This window comes from Nilaparvata lugens, chromosome 2 (assembly GCF_014356525.2).
Source record: "Nilaparvata lugens isolate BPH chromosome 2, ASM1435652v1, whole genome shotgun sequence".
Classification (NCBI taxonomy): domain Eukaryota; kingdom Metazoa; phylum Arthropoda; class Insecta; order Hemiptera; family Delphacidae; genus Nilaparvata; species Nilaparvata lugens.
In genome coordinates, this window is record NC_052505.1 from 14146135 (window position 1) to 14161996 (window position 15862).

Genomic DNA, 15862 nt, shown 5'->3' on the forward strand with positions numbered 1-15862 from the left:
CCTATTTTATGATCCGTGATTGTCAATATTATTAAACAAATATTTGTTACATTGAACGTGAAGGTATGAATTGTATGTCAAATGAAAAAAAAGTATTATCAAGAAACGTCTAAACGTTTGTCATATGGTACACATCAAGTCCATAGCAGAGTCCTTCCCAAACATTTATAGAATAGAATATTTATTTCGCCAAAATACGAGATACATAAGATGAATGTAAACTATAATAAATCTTTGGCACAGCCAGCAAAGTCAGACTTGTGCGCTAGCTGTGAGTTCGTAAAGAGAACAGTACAAATTAAAAGAATGAAAAAACAACAAGAAGACAAGATAATATAATGATTTAATAATATAATGATAAAGAAAAAATATGAAGTAATTTCGTGTTAACATTATATCCACTAGGTGATAACCAAAAACAAATCAAATACAATTATTACTTTTCTAAATAAAATTGAATAAAGAAAAATACACGTATTGATTCAGTAATTCAATCCAATTTTCAAGTTAGTTGGTACCGTCTCTACTTTCCATGTCTATGAGCTGCTCAAAGCCAATATTTTAATTCTAAATCAGCATCTCATTCTATATTATTCAAAATGTATATTCTGATATTGCTCGACAGATAAATTATTGGACTTGAATCGTAGATTTTGTTGAGACATAATTTATATTTTGGGACACGTCCACTATTTAGCAAGATTAGTGAGAACTTGTTCTCTACTGATCATAATTGTAAAATTTATCATTGCAACCAACCTTTACATGAGTAGTAAATGTGTGCTTTCCAAAGAATTGCTATAATTGAGGAAAGTATAACTTCATCTCTCATTATAATCCGTCTCATTGCCTATGCACAAGACTGGAACTCATTAGGGCCTCAAACTCAGCAGAAAAAAATGAAATTGTGGAATCTTACTATAAATAAGATACATATTAGGTAATAGGTATCCTAGCAGGATTATACTCACCAGTTCGTATTCGGAAGAAGTTAATAGAGGCAACTGGAAAGTATTTTTGCCAGGAATATCCTTTGCCGTATAGAAGGCGCGCACTCCTGAGTGTTTCTGAAATGAAATCATTCAAATAGAGTTAGGGTGAGACCATATTAGGCGTTTTATCGAGCTTTTTTCAAGGCACAAACCCAATAAGTCAATCGGAGAGCTTTAAGCTCTGACTATTCTAAAAACGCTGTTTGAAAACGCATAATATGATCTCGCCCTTAAGACTTGAGCAATGAAAACCCCATTAGTAATATTAAAATGAATTTATCAAGTATTGATTGATTGATTGATTATATGCCTTTATTAGGGCGGAGTTAGGACTCCTGGTGCTCTCTGCCACACAACCCTGTATCACGTATCATTTCAGAGAAGATCAAACAAATTATTGCTTGAATGGGGAGCACTGATATTATTGTTAGGGAATTCTGACAGAGCATTTCAAGTTAATCTCACTTTAGTTAAATTAGCTCAAAACTTCCACTAGAACTCCTCATTTATGTATCTAATTATGAACCCTTCCATTCAGCACGCACAAGCCTTGGGATCATGCAGATAAAATGTTGCAATGAATAGGCCGACACCTCCATTATTTCAACATTCATGATAACCAACTAATAAATTATTTGAATTGACCCATATTCGCCATCTACGTTTAGGTATCTATTTTCACATAAAGATATGTTGATATTTATTGTAATGAGCTACATTCCTAGTTTAAACCAAGAGATGAATTATCTCTGAATTGAGATGATCTATACAGTCGGAAGTTATTCATAAGCGCGATATCTCAAATGTGCGAGAATCAACTGATCGGGAGGATATCAGATGTGTGAAATTTCAGTTTGTCTAGTTTCCGTTGCTTTGAGGATACAGTATCATATTCTGGATTGATACTGTATCCTTGACAATACATTTCAAATAATATCAACAAATTGATATTTAAAAGCCAATACCATAGAGAAACAATAGCATAAGTAGATATCCCATGGTATAGGGCGTTTATGTCGCAACTTTTACTGTTATCTCAAGCCTATAGTCCACGTAGTTCTTTCCCATGAAGCTGTGTGACGCTGGTAGTCTCTCATATTGTGCCGTTCATATAATCTCACCCGGCCAAAACAGTAAAAATCTACAATAATCGACAGTAACCGGCTTAAGATAACAGTAAAAGTTGCGACATAAACGCCCTATACCATGGGATATCTACTTAAGCTATCGTTTCTCTATGCCAATACCTAACGTCCCTAACCCTTCCTTTCACTTTTAAAACCTAATTGAAAATTCTAATTTACAACGGTGTGGCTGACTAAGAATAGGCTTATAGGCTCAGAGCCTGCAATGTAATCGTGATGCTGTGAGACTATACAAACTGAACGGCACAACGTCCCTCTTGTCTCAGTTTGTCTGGAATAGGCACTCGCAGATCTGATGCATTCCCAGGTCATATGAGTGAGACTACACAGGGAGCGATCTGCGATTCGCGAGCAGAATTTATTAGAAGTATATAGATTTAGATGTAGTTGACCGAGCGAAGTGAGGTCTAAGATTCAAGTCGACGGTTTGGGATTTCTCTTGATGTTTAAATGTTTATATGTTGCGCATTTACGGCGAAACGCGGTGATAGATTTTCATGAAATTTGACAGGTATGTTCCTTTTTAAATTGTGCGTCGACGTATATACAAGGTTTTTGGAAATTTTGCATTTCAAGGATGATATAAAAGGAAAAAGGAGCCTCCTTCATACGCCAATATTAGAGTAAAAATCAGACTATAGATTAATTATTCATCATAAATCAGCTGTCAAGTGATTACACAAATGTGTGGAGAAGCCACTCTATTACTGTATTTGTATAAGGTCTATAGTTTCAATCAAAGACCTTAAAGAGGTATGCATCTTCAAGCTGCGTTTACACCAAAGTTATAAACAAAATGTTAATAATTTAATCCTTATAGATTCTATTAGATTGAACGGAAGTTGACAAACACACATGTTCATCATGTGTATGATAAGTTATGTTCAATCTGATAGAATCTATTCTATTCTAGGCCACTAACCATAGCCTATTTTGAAGGATGAATGAAAATACGCTATTTCTATATTAATACCGTAATGTATTACGCTGTATAAATTATATCATATGGAATACAAATTCAAACGTGAACTAAGTTTGTTAACATTAATTTAAAACAGGTCACATCAGGTAGGCTACTTGTGGATGAGAAAACTGCGTGAGGTCTACTGTTCACAGAACTACTAGTATAGATACGACACCCATAGAATAGCTGATCGCTCTCTGTGTGGCCGGGCTCTGGGGCCCGTATTCGGTTAAAACAGAAATAATGGTTTTGAAACTCATTAGGGAATAAGGATGAAACTCATTATAATAAATACAACCATACCTTCATGTAATCGTAGATTAGCGTAAAGCCAGACATAAACAAAGTAACTAGTTCCTCTAACCTATGGTGCGTATGGCCCTAAATTTATGTTTCTCTCATTTTATTCATATGAGCAGGTAGCTCGTGCACAGCAAGGGTTTAATTATAAACTTGACAAACTGGAAAATCGACATTGAAATCTTGAAGAATTAAAAATAATCATATAACCATCCTCGGTAAATCTATATATATATATATATATATATAAAAGCGAAATGGCACTCACTCACTGATTGACTGACTGACTGACTCACTCACTCACTCACTCGCATAACTAAAAATCTACCGGACCAAAAACGTTAAAATTTGGTAGGTATGTCCAGTTGGCCCTTTAGAGGCGCACTAAGAAATCTTTTGGCAATATTTTAACTCTAAGGGTTGTTTTTAAGGGTTTAAAGTTTGTCTTTTAGCATGTATATTCTTCTTCTCCCAATCTCTTAATTGTAATTGAAATTTCCATATCATATGTTACTATAGAACTATAATCTAGATAGAGATTATAGTACCTCTTCGAAACAGTTGTTAACTGGCAACTAAATTAATAATTATGTCAGGTTGGCATTAAGTTGAGTTGACTTTGTTAGGTTGGCACCAAGTTGAAGATTTAAATGCATTTATCGCGGAAAAATTGATTGGGCACTGCTACTTCAATCCTGGGAATATTATATTACTAGCCATCAGGCTCGCTTCGCTCGCCATATCCGTTTAGTCTGGACCCCCGACTGGATTGTCCTAACATATGATAAAAATGCTCAAATGAAAAATGCAGGCGAGCGAAGCGAGCCTGCTGATCTTATCCATGGACGATCCAGTCGGGGGTCCAGGGGGCGGAGCCCCCTGGCTAGACGGATATGGCGAGCGAAGCGAGCCTGACGGCTAGTTAATCATAGTTTAAAATTCAAAAGTTTACCTCTTCGAAACAGTTGTTAACTGGCAACTAAATTAATAATTATGTCAGGTTGGCATTAAGTTGAGTTGACTTTGTTAGGTTGGCACCAAGTTGAAGATTTAAATGCATTTATCGCGGAAAAATTGATTGGGCACTGCTGCTTCAATCCTGGGAATATTATATTACTAGCCGTCAGGCTCGCTTCGCTCGCCATATCCGTTTAGCCAGCCGTTTAATCTGGACCCCCGACTGGATTGTCCTAACATATGATAAAAATGCAGGCGAGCGAAGCGAGCCTGCTGATCTCATTCTTGGACGATCCAGTCAGGGGTCCAGGGGGCGGAGCCCCCTGGCTAGACGGATATGGCGAGCGAAGCGAGCCTGACGGCTAGTTTAGGATATATATATATGCAAAATTTCAAATTAATCAGTTCAGTAGTTCATACCTGATGATTTGTCAAACATAATTTCCCCATCCCGTACGTGTATAGGCCAGTTCTTTCCTCTATTATAGTATAGATTATCAAATTGGAATACAATTTTTGAAAATTATCATAATTATACATGGGCCTACCAGTATTTCAGAAGCATCGACAGATTTCAGCCGAGCATTGGCAACAGTAGTTAAGACGAATGCACAATACAGTTGACCATCAATTTTCGGCATATCGTTTATATACTGCAACTCACCTGAAAAATCAAAACAAATATTATTGATTGATTCTTTATCACGAATGGAAATGTATTATATTTTAATATTATGTTACATTCTGATCACAGCATTTATTCCATAGAGTGGATTGCACCAAGAGAGTAGCAGGGGAAGCGATGAGAATACTATTTTGCAGGTCAACCATTGCAGGGAGCCTTAATCTCTGAACTATCACAAAACTCATGGTGTGAACGAAAATTTGCTGACTATAGTGAGATTTATATTAAAATGGCGGTCTTCGAACGCTTAACATAGACATGGGATTTCAAAAAAACACACAGAAAAATCTACATGGGGGCAAATCAGGAGATAGAGCCGGCAATTGCAAATCGCCTCTGTAAGAACAACATATAGGTGGAAATTGTCAAAAATACGCCTGCAATGCTTCAAAGGTAGATATCAAATACTAGAAATAGGTACCGGTAGTCCAAGTGTATCCAGAGTGGGGAACGTCACCTCCATGATCAAAAACTAGATGAAACAAAACTTTACATACATACTCACATTTTGAAAATAAAATAAAACTTATCTGACTCATAAGCTGCGTTTACACAAAAGTTATTAATAAAATGTTCATTTTTCCGTCCTTATAGATTCTATTAGATTAAACGGAGCTTGACTAACACATCATGTGTATGGTAAGTTATGTTTAATCTAATAGAATCTATAAGGACGAAAAGATAAACATTTTTGTTAATAACTTTGGTGTAAACGCAACAGTGCGTTTTATTGAGTTTTGAAAAAATGAAATTATGACAAAACACAGATGTTAAACTATTTTCAATCTGTCAACTTTAAATGTTTTGCAACTGTATAATCAGACACTTGAATCTTCAGTGGGAGGAATCATACGTCCCATAGGCTTTCTACCAATATGTTTACTATTTTGTTTACTTGCAGCCTTCTGCATTCACTGAAAAATTGATTGATGCTCTATCATTATTTTGTGAGAAATGATACTAATTTTCTACTTGTTAGCATGTCTTATTATGGTGATTGGAAAAGCTTCCACACAAAAATGCGATTTGGTGAACGTTAAAACGGTTCTTTGGAAACCCTTTGACACAGATAAGCCCTGCTGGAGTCGTAACGATGAGTTGCTCGTGAGTATCTAGCTAATTTTAGTTCAATTAATATTATTATAATTTTGAAATTATCATTATTTATTTTAAATATTTTCTTTATCAATTTCAAAATTAATGAAGGCATGAACACCAATGAGTTACCAGTGTATCTGGGCTGAAGTCAAGACTGTGAGCCCACATACTAGTCATCACATTTTTGGTTGCAATTGATTTAGTATGTTATTTCAATCACAAAATCACAAAAATTAAGCGGCGTGCATTCATAATTATTTTTTTCATTGATTTGATTTTGCTAACTAGCCCAGTCAATATGAACATAAAAAGGGGATGTGCTTGCAATTCATATTATAAGAAGTAAATGGTACCATAAACTTATTCAGATCTGCTCATCAACTTTCTAAATTTGGGGGAGAAATAGTTTTTGGGTTAATTCTGTTGTTTCTCTCCCAAGCATTGTTTTGATTTCGTGCATGTAAAAATTAAATAAATAAATATAGTTCTGATTTTTTAATTAACCGAAGCAAAGCTGAGGTCTTAGTTTCAACTCGATCGGCTTTCGTCTGTTTGTTTGTTTGTACCGCAGTTACAGTCGCAGTTATTGTCCGATTTGGATGAAATTTGGTATGCAAGTTCTTTGAAACAAGGCGCAGAAACGTATTTTTGATAAAACTTCTGGTATTTTTTTAATATTTGAAAAACTGCGAACTAACCTCAATCCAGAAAGGATGTGTCTTTGAAGATACAGCAATTCATTCCCATACTTTTTCGCATCTAATGTTATGAGCACATGGTGGTCGAGTCGGTTAGACCGTGGTCTGTCACACTGTGGGTCCCAGGTTCAATTCTCGTTCCTACCAGTTTTTTTGCAGATAATACTAATATTGTTTTATCTTATTCTAATAATTTATCATTATAAAATAAATGATTAAATAGAATAATTAATTGAATCATCTTATTATTATTATTATTATTATTATTAAATTGATTTAAAAAATTGATTGAATAAATTATTAAAAAATAATCTTTATTGTATTGGAGTCCAATACTGCAATATTGTAGAGACAAATTTGTATGTAAAGGTATAAAGGTAATTTTTTTCCTTTTTGTGTAGTTGAGAAGTTGATATTGTGGTAATTATTAACATTAAATTAAAAAGACCAAGAAATTGTCAAAAAAGCTACAGATTTATTGATACTTGGAAATACCGGTTTCGGTAATTACACCATTGTCAATCTCTGATAAACTCTGATAATGACCGAAACCGGTCTTTCTGAGTATCAATAAATCTGTGGTTTTTGACAATTTCTTAGTCTTTTTCATTTAAAAGGTATGTATTTGATATAAAGGTACTCCTTGATAAGTAAGTTTGGATACATAAGAGAAGTCCAAAACTAATTTTTTTCATGCAGAATTTCCTTGTGCTAGATACAGAGTGGCCCTAACACATTGTATTTTCTTTTAATTTTCCAATTTTCAGCTATTCCGTTGTAATCGGACAGAAAAATTCACTTATGCCCTTTTTTAGATTATAGAATTTCTAATAGAATGATATCATTCGGAACTCTCTATCTTTAATGATTACTGAGTTACGATTTTTCAAAAATGAATAAAATTTTATGAAAGAATCAATTTTGATGAATTTTTGTTTTTGATTAACAATATATCCCGATTAAATGTATACAATTATCATTTAATTGTATAATTAAAAACCCTCTGGGCGTAATCTTGAGCTCTACAATCTGAAACCAGGTAGAGCGCTCAATCTCATATAGTTTTCCAGGTACACCTGACAACAATGCTCCTTGTATTTTGAAAAACCATAATTAGATTTAATCATCATCACCAACTTAATTGTCAACACATTGAGATCTCACACGATCATAGAAGTTTATGAGATCATGTTCTACGAGAATCACCCGTTGGATGCACTTAATTTAGTGGAGAGGCGTGCATAAGGACACCTCAAGGATCAAATTTTAAACACTCATAACTTTTGACACAATAATCGGATCTTATCGTACTCACCTTCTTCTTTTTCTGTTATCTTCTCCACCTGTCTTATTCTCTTTTTCTCCTGTCCTCTTCTCCGACTGTCTTCTCATTCTTCTCCTGTCGTCTTACCCTTCTGTATTTATCTCTTCTTCTTCTTCTATTTCTTTCTCACCTCCTGTATACTTCTCTTCTCCTTCTCCTTTCGCTTTCTTTTCCTCCTTCCTCTTTCTTCTTCCTCTTTCGTAATGCCATGGACAACCGTAAGTTCTCTCTCCTTGTCACATTTGATTTCACTAAAGCTTTTGATAACGTTTGCCATTCAATTCTGCTACATAAACTAGCAAATCAATGTAATTTTTCTTGTTCATGTCTCTCCTGGTTTGAATCCTACCTAAGCAATAGGTATCAACGTGTGAGAGGAGCTGATGGCAAAACTTCAGAGTGGTTACCTGTTGTAGCAGGCGTTCCTCAGGGAACAATACTTGGTCCCCTCCTCTTCTCTATTTATATGAATAATCTCCCTCGAATTTTTCATGACATATCATACCATATTTATGCTGATGACCTTGTGTGTTACAATCACTTTCCTTCCGACAGTGCTGCTGACTCTATTGCCGCAATGAATGTTAACATTCAGAATTTGATTGTTTGGGCTAATGCGCACTGCTTGAGACTCAATGCAAATAAATGCAAAAGCATCATTATCGCTTATGGTCGGTTGTATAACCAAATAGATTTTAATACACTTCCTCGAGTAATGCTGGCCAATCATGCTCTGCACTTTGAAAGTTGTGTGAAAGTCTTGGGCATACAGCTTGATAAAAACATGAATTGGTCGAATCAGATTGGTGAACTGACAAAGCGAGTGTTTGCCACTATGCATCAATTGAAACGGTTGAAAAATTTCCTTCCAACCCACCTTCGTGTTTCACTAGTACAGAGCTTGGTAATTCCCATCATTGATTACTGCAGCATCGTTTATAACGACATTACTGAGGAGCTGAATTTGAAATTACAACGATCACTCAACTACGCAATTCGGTTTATTTTTGATGCGAGAAGAGATGACCACATCACTCCATATTACAGGAGGTTAAATTGGATGAAGTTGAAGGAGAGGAGACAATACTTCATGTTGAGTCTTGTTTATCAGCTGATTGTCAAGGGGAGAGGTCCTCAGTATTTGAGGGAAAGATTCACACTCCTGGCTCATATTCACAGCAGGAACACGAGACAGCATGAATACTTCCTTCAAATACCTCGTCACCGCACAGTTATGTATAATAACTTATTTACGGTCACGGCCTCAAGACTTTGGAACGATCTGCCCAATGATGTTATTTTTGCGGCAACCTTGGGTACGTTCAGGTCCAGGCTTGTTGCTTTGTTAATTTTTTTAGAGTTATATAGAATTATTATCTAAGTATTATCATATCTCTTATTATTATGAGAATGTAATAGAATAATTTATGTTATGTAGCTGTGTTATCATTTGAGAATTTGTAATTTTTTTTTTGTAAGATTTGTAAGAATTTGTAAAACTGTAATTTTGTAACCATGTTACCATAGGCGACAAGCCTACTAACAATTGTAAAATAAAATCTATCTATCTATCTATCTATCTATCTTATTCTACTGTCCTCTCCTGTCATCTTCTTCTTGTCACTCATCGTGTGTAGCACCACAGAGAAGCAAATAGATATATCCCTACTTCCCTGCAATATTCAACTTTTTGAACCTAAAAAGTCCCTTTTACTTTGTGGTTGCACACAGCTGTACGCGAGACGAGTGGCCCAAGACCTGTTGCCAACCAGAGCGCCGACCGACCTGCCTCAGCTGCTGCAGTACCTGCACATAGTTTGGGAGGCTGCCGCCAGACTGAGCCCCAACGTGACGTCACAGCGGGCCGACGTCATCCGCCCGGCCATCGGCGATGCACTGGGAGGTTACCTGCAGTCAGTTGCGCTGCCCTTCGCCACCGAGGCCTATTACGCCGGAACTGTCGACTATGCCACCATCAAGGCTTTCTACGATCTCTATGGAAAGATACGAGTGAGTATAATCTGCTTACTTCTCTGAGGTTAAGCCACTTTTAGTTGTACAAAAACATATAATTCAGGTCATGAATAGGAAACCAATAAGACATCTTTCATTACACTCATTTAGAGTTTGGAAAATTCTACCACTCCGATATTTTTTATGCATGTTTTATATTAATTCATTTATTGATTGTGTGCAGGTGTACTTGGACACAGATGGGGGCGGCTGGTCGGCGGCCTGTGATCTGTCGCAGATGGCGACAAAGGTGGAGCCTATCGACTTCTCAAGTTTGCCCACTCAACCGGATCCGTTCTCCTGCCTCAAACTGCACATTCCACTCAAGCAGCAGGCCAAACCCAAAGATCCCAACTGTCCCGACGAAGTTGGTCAGTATCATAAGCAGATAATCGAAGGTCTAGGTCGATTATGTTTCTCACTTTCTCGTCTGCGTTTTCTAACTTTTTTCAAGAATTAACTGAGCGAAAATTTTCATTCTTCAATTATGTTTTCATCACGAACTGCTTATTATTAAATCCCTTTTTTGCTATTAAAAAGAACGACTATCAGCCCAGTCAACGAATTGTTATAGAGGGAAAAGTTTGGAAGACAATTTTTTACCCTGCATTTCTGTTTAGGGTAGTAAGGAGGTAAACATATCAAAAGTCCCCACCCCTACCCCCTGTGCTAAGGGGGTGAGGGTGATTCAAAGGTACCATTTTTTGGTTTCTCGCTCATAACTAGAAAATTATGCATTTTACAGACATGACTATTCTATAAGAAATTAAAGCTTAAATTATCAAGCTCCATTTCTGAATAGTTAGTCATGTCGGTTGAACGAATTTCTCGCAAGATATGAGCGTGTAAGCAAAACATTGAAAAATGCAACTTTTAAACCACCCTCATCCCTTTAGCACAAGGGGTAGGGATGAAGACTTTTGATATGTTCACCCCCCAACTGGTCCCAACAAAGCTGCAAAGTCAAAAATTGTGTCCAGAACATTCTCTCCAAATTCCCTTGTCAATTGGTCTATTTTTGCATAACTGAAGATCTCACACTCAACACTGAAGCTGCTGCAACAGTCGTGGGGATTTTTTGTGAGCTTGTGAAATCATACATCATGACTATAAGCTCATGATCAGCATGGATTTTTCCAATCGATATTCAAAAATTTATAAGAGCAAAAAACCAAAAATTTTAAGGTAAATGTGTTTTTTCAAAAATGTCACATATTTAAGAGCGGATATCTCGAAAAGTGAAAGAGATATAGAAAAAGTTGTTAAATCAATATTATAGGAAATTATGTAAGCTTCAATTTCTTATAGAATAGTCAAGTCTGTAAAATGCATAATTTTCGATTATATGCGAGAAACCAAAAAAAATGATACCTTTGAACCACCCCCACTCCCTTAGCACAGGGGGCAGGGGAGGGGACTTTTGATATGTTTACCTCCTTTACCCCAAACAGAACTTCGGGGTCAAAAATTGTCTTCCAAACTTTTCCCTCTATACCCTTTTTTGAGCATTCATTGCCTGGACTAGTCCGATTTTTCAATAAATTAATTTATTCACTCACTGTGACAACGAGTACTTTCGGTGGGTCCGCCATCTTCCTGGTTGTCATCCAGTACTCGCTATCACAGTAAGTGAATAAATTCATTTATTGAAAAATCTGACTGCTAGTCGTTATTTTTAATAGAAAAAGGTGATTTAAAAATTTCATAGTTGGTACAGAAATTAAAATAGACTGTAGTCGACTGTAAACGGCTTGAGTTAACAAAAAATCGGCTTGAAATTTGGAGCATGAACGACCGACCTATAGCATGGGATATATTCATATCATCCTTCTCTTTCTTCTTCTTCTTCTTCTTCTTCTTTTTCTTCTTCTTCTTCTTCTTGTTTAAATGTTTAATAATCTATTGAAGAAATTTGGACTTGAATGAATTGTTTTTAAATGTATTGTTTTTATCTTGACGAAGCCTATTGTATGTTTGTATAATGTTCAATTGCTAATAAAAATTACTAGTAGTTCAGTGAACAGTAGACCTCACTCAGTATTCTCATCCACAAGCAAAGACCTTAAAGAGATCTTTGAGGTCTTTGTCCACAAGTACCTGATTGAAACTATTGACCTTATGGGAATACAGCAATAGACTGGCTTCTCTACACATCTGTGTAATCACTTGTCAGCTGATTTATGATGAATAATAATCCTATAGTCTGATTTTTACTCTAATATTGGCGTATGAAGGTGGCTACTTTTTCCTTCTATAATATTATTATCATTGAAATGTAAAATTTCCAAAAACCTTGTATATAGGTCGACGCGCAATTAAAAAAAGGAACATACCTGTCAAATTTCATGAAAATCTATTACCGCGTTTCGCCGTAAATGCGCAACATATAAACATTTAAACTTTAAGAGTGTGCCGGGCACTGTCTTTAATTCAGGCCTTTTCCCAAGTTATAATAGTAAATTTAATACGCAATAGACTAGAGCCATTATTGTAAGTGAGTTAGCGAAATAAATTATTTTCTCTCTCTATTATGAACGGCCATGACTTCGAGTTTCCCATGATAGATATTTAAAAATTGTGGCTCCGAGTCGTCGAGGAATGTAGATTATGGAATTATCTCTAAAACTTAGCCTTCTTGTCGCGACATAAAATGCGATAAGTTGGAAAACAGCAAGCATTGAAATTATAACAAACTACCGATTTTGCAGTTACTATTTGGTCCAAAGGCTGTAGAAGCCACGCGACGATTGGTCAAATTGATTCCATTCGCCCAATAGGAGACCTGTTTCTAAATACAGTAGTGGGGATTCCCCAGTCGAGAGACCAGATTACGTTCCGGAGGACACTTTGCTAGGAGCACTACGAGAGTAAAGATGTAGTCACTATGTTTCCCCTTTTTGGGCAGGTTTATAAGTTTATTTCAGTAGTTGATGTAGGAGCTAGTTTTATTTTTATTAATGTTTAAATTACTAGTAGTGCCATGTCCTGAAAGGTTTAATTGTGTTTCTTCATCATGTACGAATAATTGTTTCTTCAAATAACCGCTAAGGTACGTAAAATAAGGTTAAAATATAATTTAGGGAATTTTATTGATTGAAACTTCCATAAGAGTATTGAATTAATTAAGCCTGTTATTTTTCAAGTTAATAATATTGATTGAGAATAATCCTTTTGATTTTATTAGTGATGGAAGATAATTATAATTTTTTTTTCTAAAGAAGTATAGAAAGTTTTCCGTTACGTTACATTTGAGTTATTGTTTCTGGAAATATATTATCGTAGAGTATTGCTGAAAGTCAGGAAGATAGCCTTTAAATTGGAATGAAATTTTTAAGATTATGTTCATATTGAGTTTATGACATTTTTTAATTTATATTTTTCAGACTCTGTTTTCTTATGTCATTAAGGCTGTCGAATGATTTAGTAAATTTTTTATGATAGAAATCTTAATAGACGAAGAAGAAAGTTTTTCTTTTCCAGGAAATTAATATTAATGAATGTTCAAATTTTAATACAATTTAAATTACTTTCTATGTGTTTACTAATTTTATTTAATTAAAGGTAAAAATTCCACAAGATGAATCTTATAAGGCAAACATTATCTTTCCTTAAAGTGAAATTTCAATATTTTTTTCTTTTATTGTGTTATAAAGTGTCTTGTTTTATTAGGTGATAAATTCATAATTTCAGTTGATACTAGTTTTTGGACTTGTATTTGTAGGTAAATCAAATCATAAACTCTGGAATGTTCATTTTTAATTAAGGTTCTGAGCAGTTTTGGGCGAATGCCCGTTATTTACACTTGGATTGCGTCCTATAGTTCATAAATAATAAATAAAATAAATGTTGGCTGGCGCACAAGTTTCCAACAATACTAGCCGAGCTACTATATGAAAAATTATATTTGATTTCGCAAACCAAACGAGAAATATCATATAAGTTAGCATCATTCAATTTGAATTATTTGTGAAGAAAGATCCATTAATTCTGATAAAAAGAATCAGTAGTTTAAAGATAAGAATCTATATAAAATGAGGATTCAAAGAATGAGAGAATTTAATTAATTGTAATCAATAGATAAAGCCTGTTGGAAGGCGTTTCCCTGTAAAGTATGGGGTAAGGCAAGGAGATGCGCTGTCTGCAATATTGTTCAATTTGGCTCTCCATGAAGCAGTCGAAGGTATCACGCATAGAAGTACTATAGTAAATAGACTATGGCAAGTTTATGGATATGCAGATGATCTGGTCATAGTAGCGAGAACAGTACCAGCCTTGAGAGAAGCCTTCACATCCCTAGCAAGCTATAGTAAACAATAGGATTAGAGATAAACGAGGCCAAGACAAAATACCTGAGAATGTCACCAGCAGTAGGTAGGAGAGATGCTAGAGACATGAAGATTGGACCCTACACATTTCAACAGGTAGACGAATTCGTCTATCTAGGAACACTTGTGACAAGTAGTGGGAAAGTCTCAGCAGAGATTAACAACAGGATCATGGCGGGAAACAGAGCATACTATGCTTGTATTAAGTTGTTCAAATCTCGAATGCTGTCAAGAGCTACAAAATTGTAACTATACAAAGCATTGGTGAAGCCTGTGGTGTGTTACGGTTCGGAAACATGGGTGCTTACAGCTGGAGATGTGCAAAGATACTATGCTTGTATGCTTGGAGCATACTATGCTTGTATTAAGTTGTTCAAATCTCGAATGCTGTCAAGAGCTACAAAATTGTAACTATACAAAGCATTGGTGAAGCCTGTGGTGTGTTACGGTTCGGAAACATGGGTGCTTACTGCTGGAGATATGCAAAGACTGAGAGTTTTTGAAAGAAGGGTGGTGAGAAGAATCTTGGGCCCAGTTTTTGAGAATGGTCTCTGGAGAGGAAGAAAAAATTTTGAAATAGAGGAATTCTTAAACAATGAAATTATACAAAGCATTGGTGAGGCCTGTGGTGAGTTACGGATCGGAAACATGGGTGCTTACAGCTGGAGATGTGCAAAGATTGAGAGTTTTTGAAAGGAAGGTAGTGAGAAGAATCATGGGTCCTGTTTTTGAGAATGGTCTTTGGAGAGGAAGAAAAAATTTGGAAATAGAGCAGTTCTTAAACAATGAAGACATTGTGCGGTTTATTAAAGCTGGCAGAATAAGATGGATGGGACATATAGTGAGAATGGGAGATGAAAGAGTAGTGAAATGTATATGGAAGGACAGGATATATAACAGAAGAAGAAAAGGTCGACCAAGAAATAGATGGACGGATGATGTGGAACGCGATCTGAGGACGCTTGGAGTTCGTAACTGGAGGAGGCAGGCCGAGGATCGAGACAGATGGAGAGGCTATGTGAGGGAGGCCAAGGGTTGTAAAGACCTGTAGAGCTGAGGAGTAAGTAAATAAGTTAGATGAATAATCAAATGCCTCTTCTAGGATCTAGCTAAATACAAATAGGCGTTAGATCGAAGTTTCTTGAAAATAATTGAGCAAATGCTTGGTCCATAGCTGATGAAATTGAATTCCATGACATGTAACACATCACACGCTGCTTCCTAGAATTGAATTTGTACATTTCCGGACTCACAGGTTGATCCCTGGACCGATTTAACTCATTCCACAGCATCAAGACGCTACTATGCATAGCAATTAATTTAGATCTTCCAGCTGAGTAGTATCGAGCTATTTGAGTCAA

General features: G+C 35.8%; 1 protein-coding gene across 7 annotated transcripts in view; it reads right to left on the bottom strand.

The window, feature by feature from the left end:
• Positions 1 to 15862, bottom strand: part of LOC111056736 (probable aldehyde oxidase 2) — a 95730-nt gene that overhangs the window by 24760 nt on the left and 55108 nt on the right. For all 7 annotated transcript variants that reach the window (XM_039420615.1, XM_039420618.1, XM_039420614.1 and 4 more), the window contains 2 exons: positions 4907 to 5022; positions 972 to 1067 (listed from right to left, as the gene is read on the bottom strand). In XM_039420615.1, coding sequence (XP_039276549.1) covers positions 972 to 1067; positions 4907 to 5022 — 212 coding nt within the window. The remainder of the gene's footprint in view (positions 1 to 971; positions 1068 to 4906; positions 5023 to 15862) is intronic.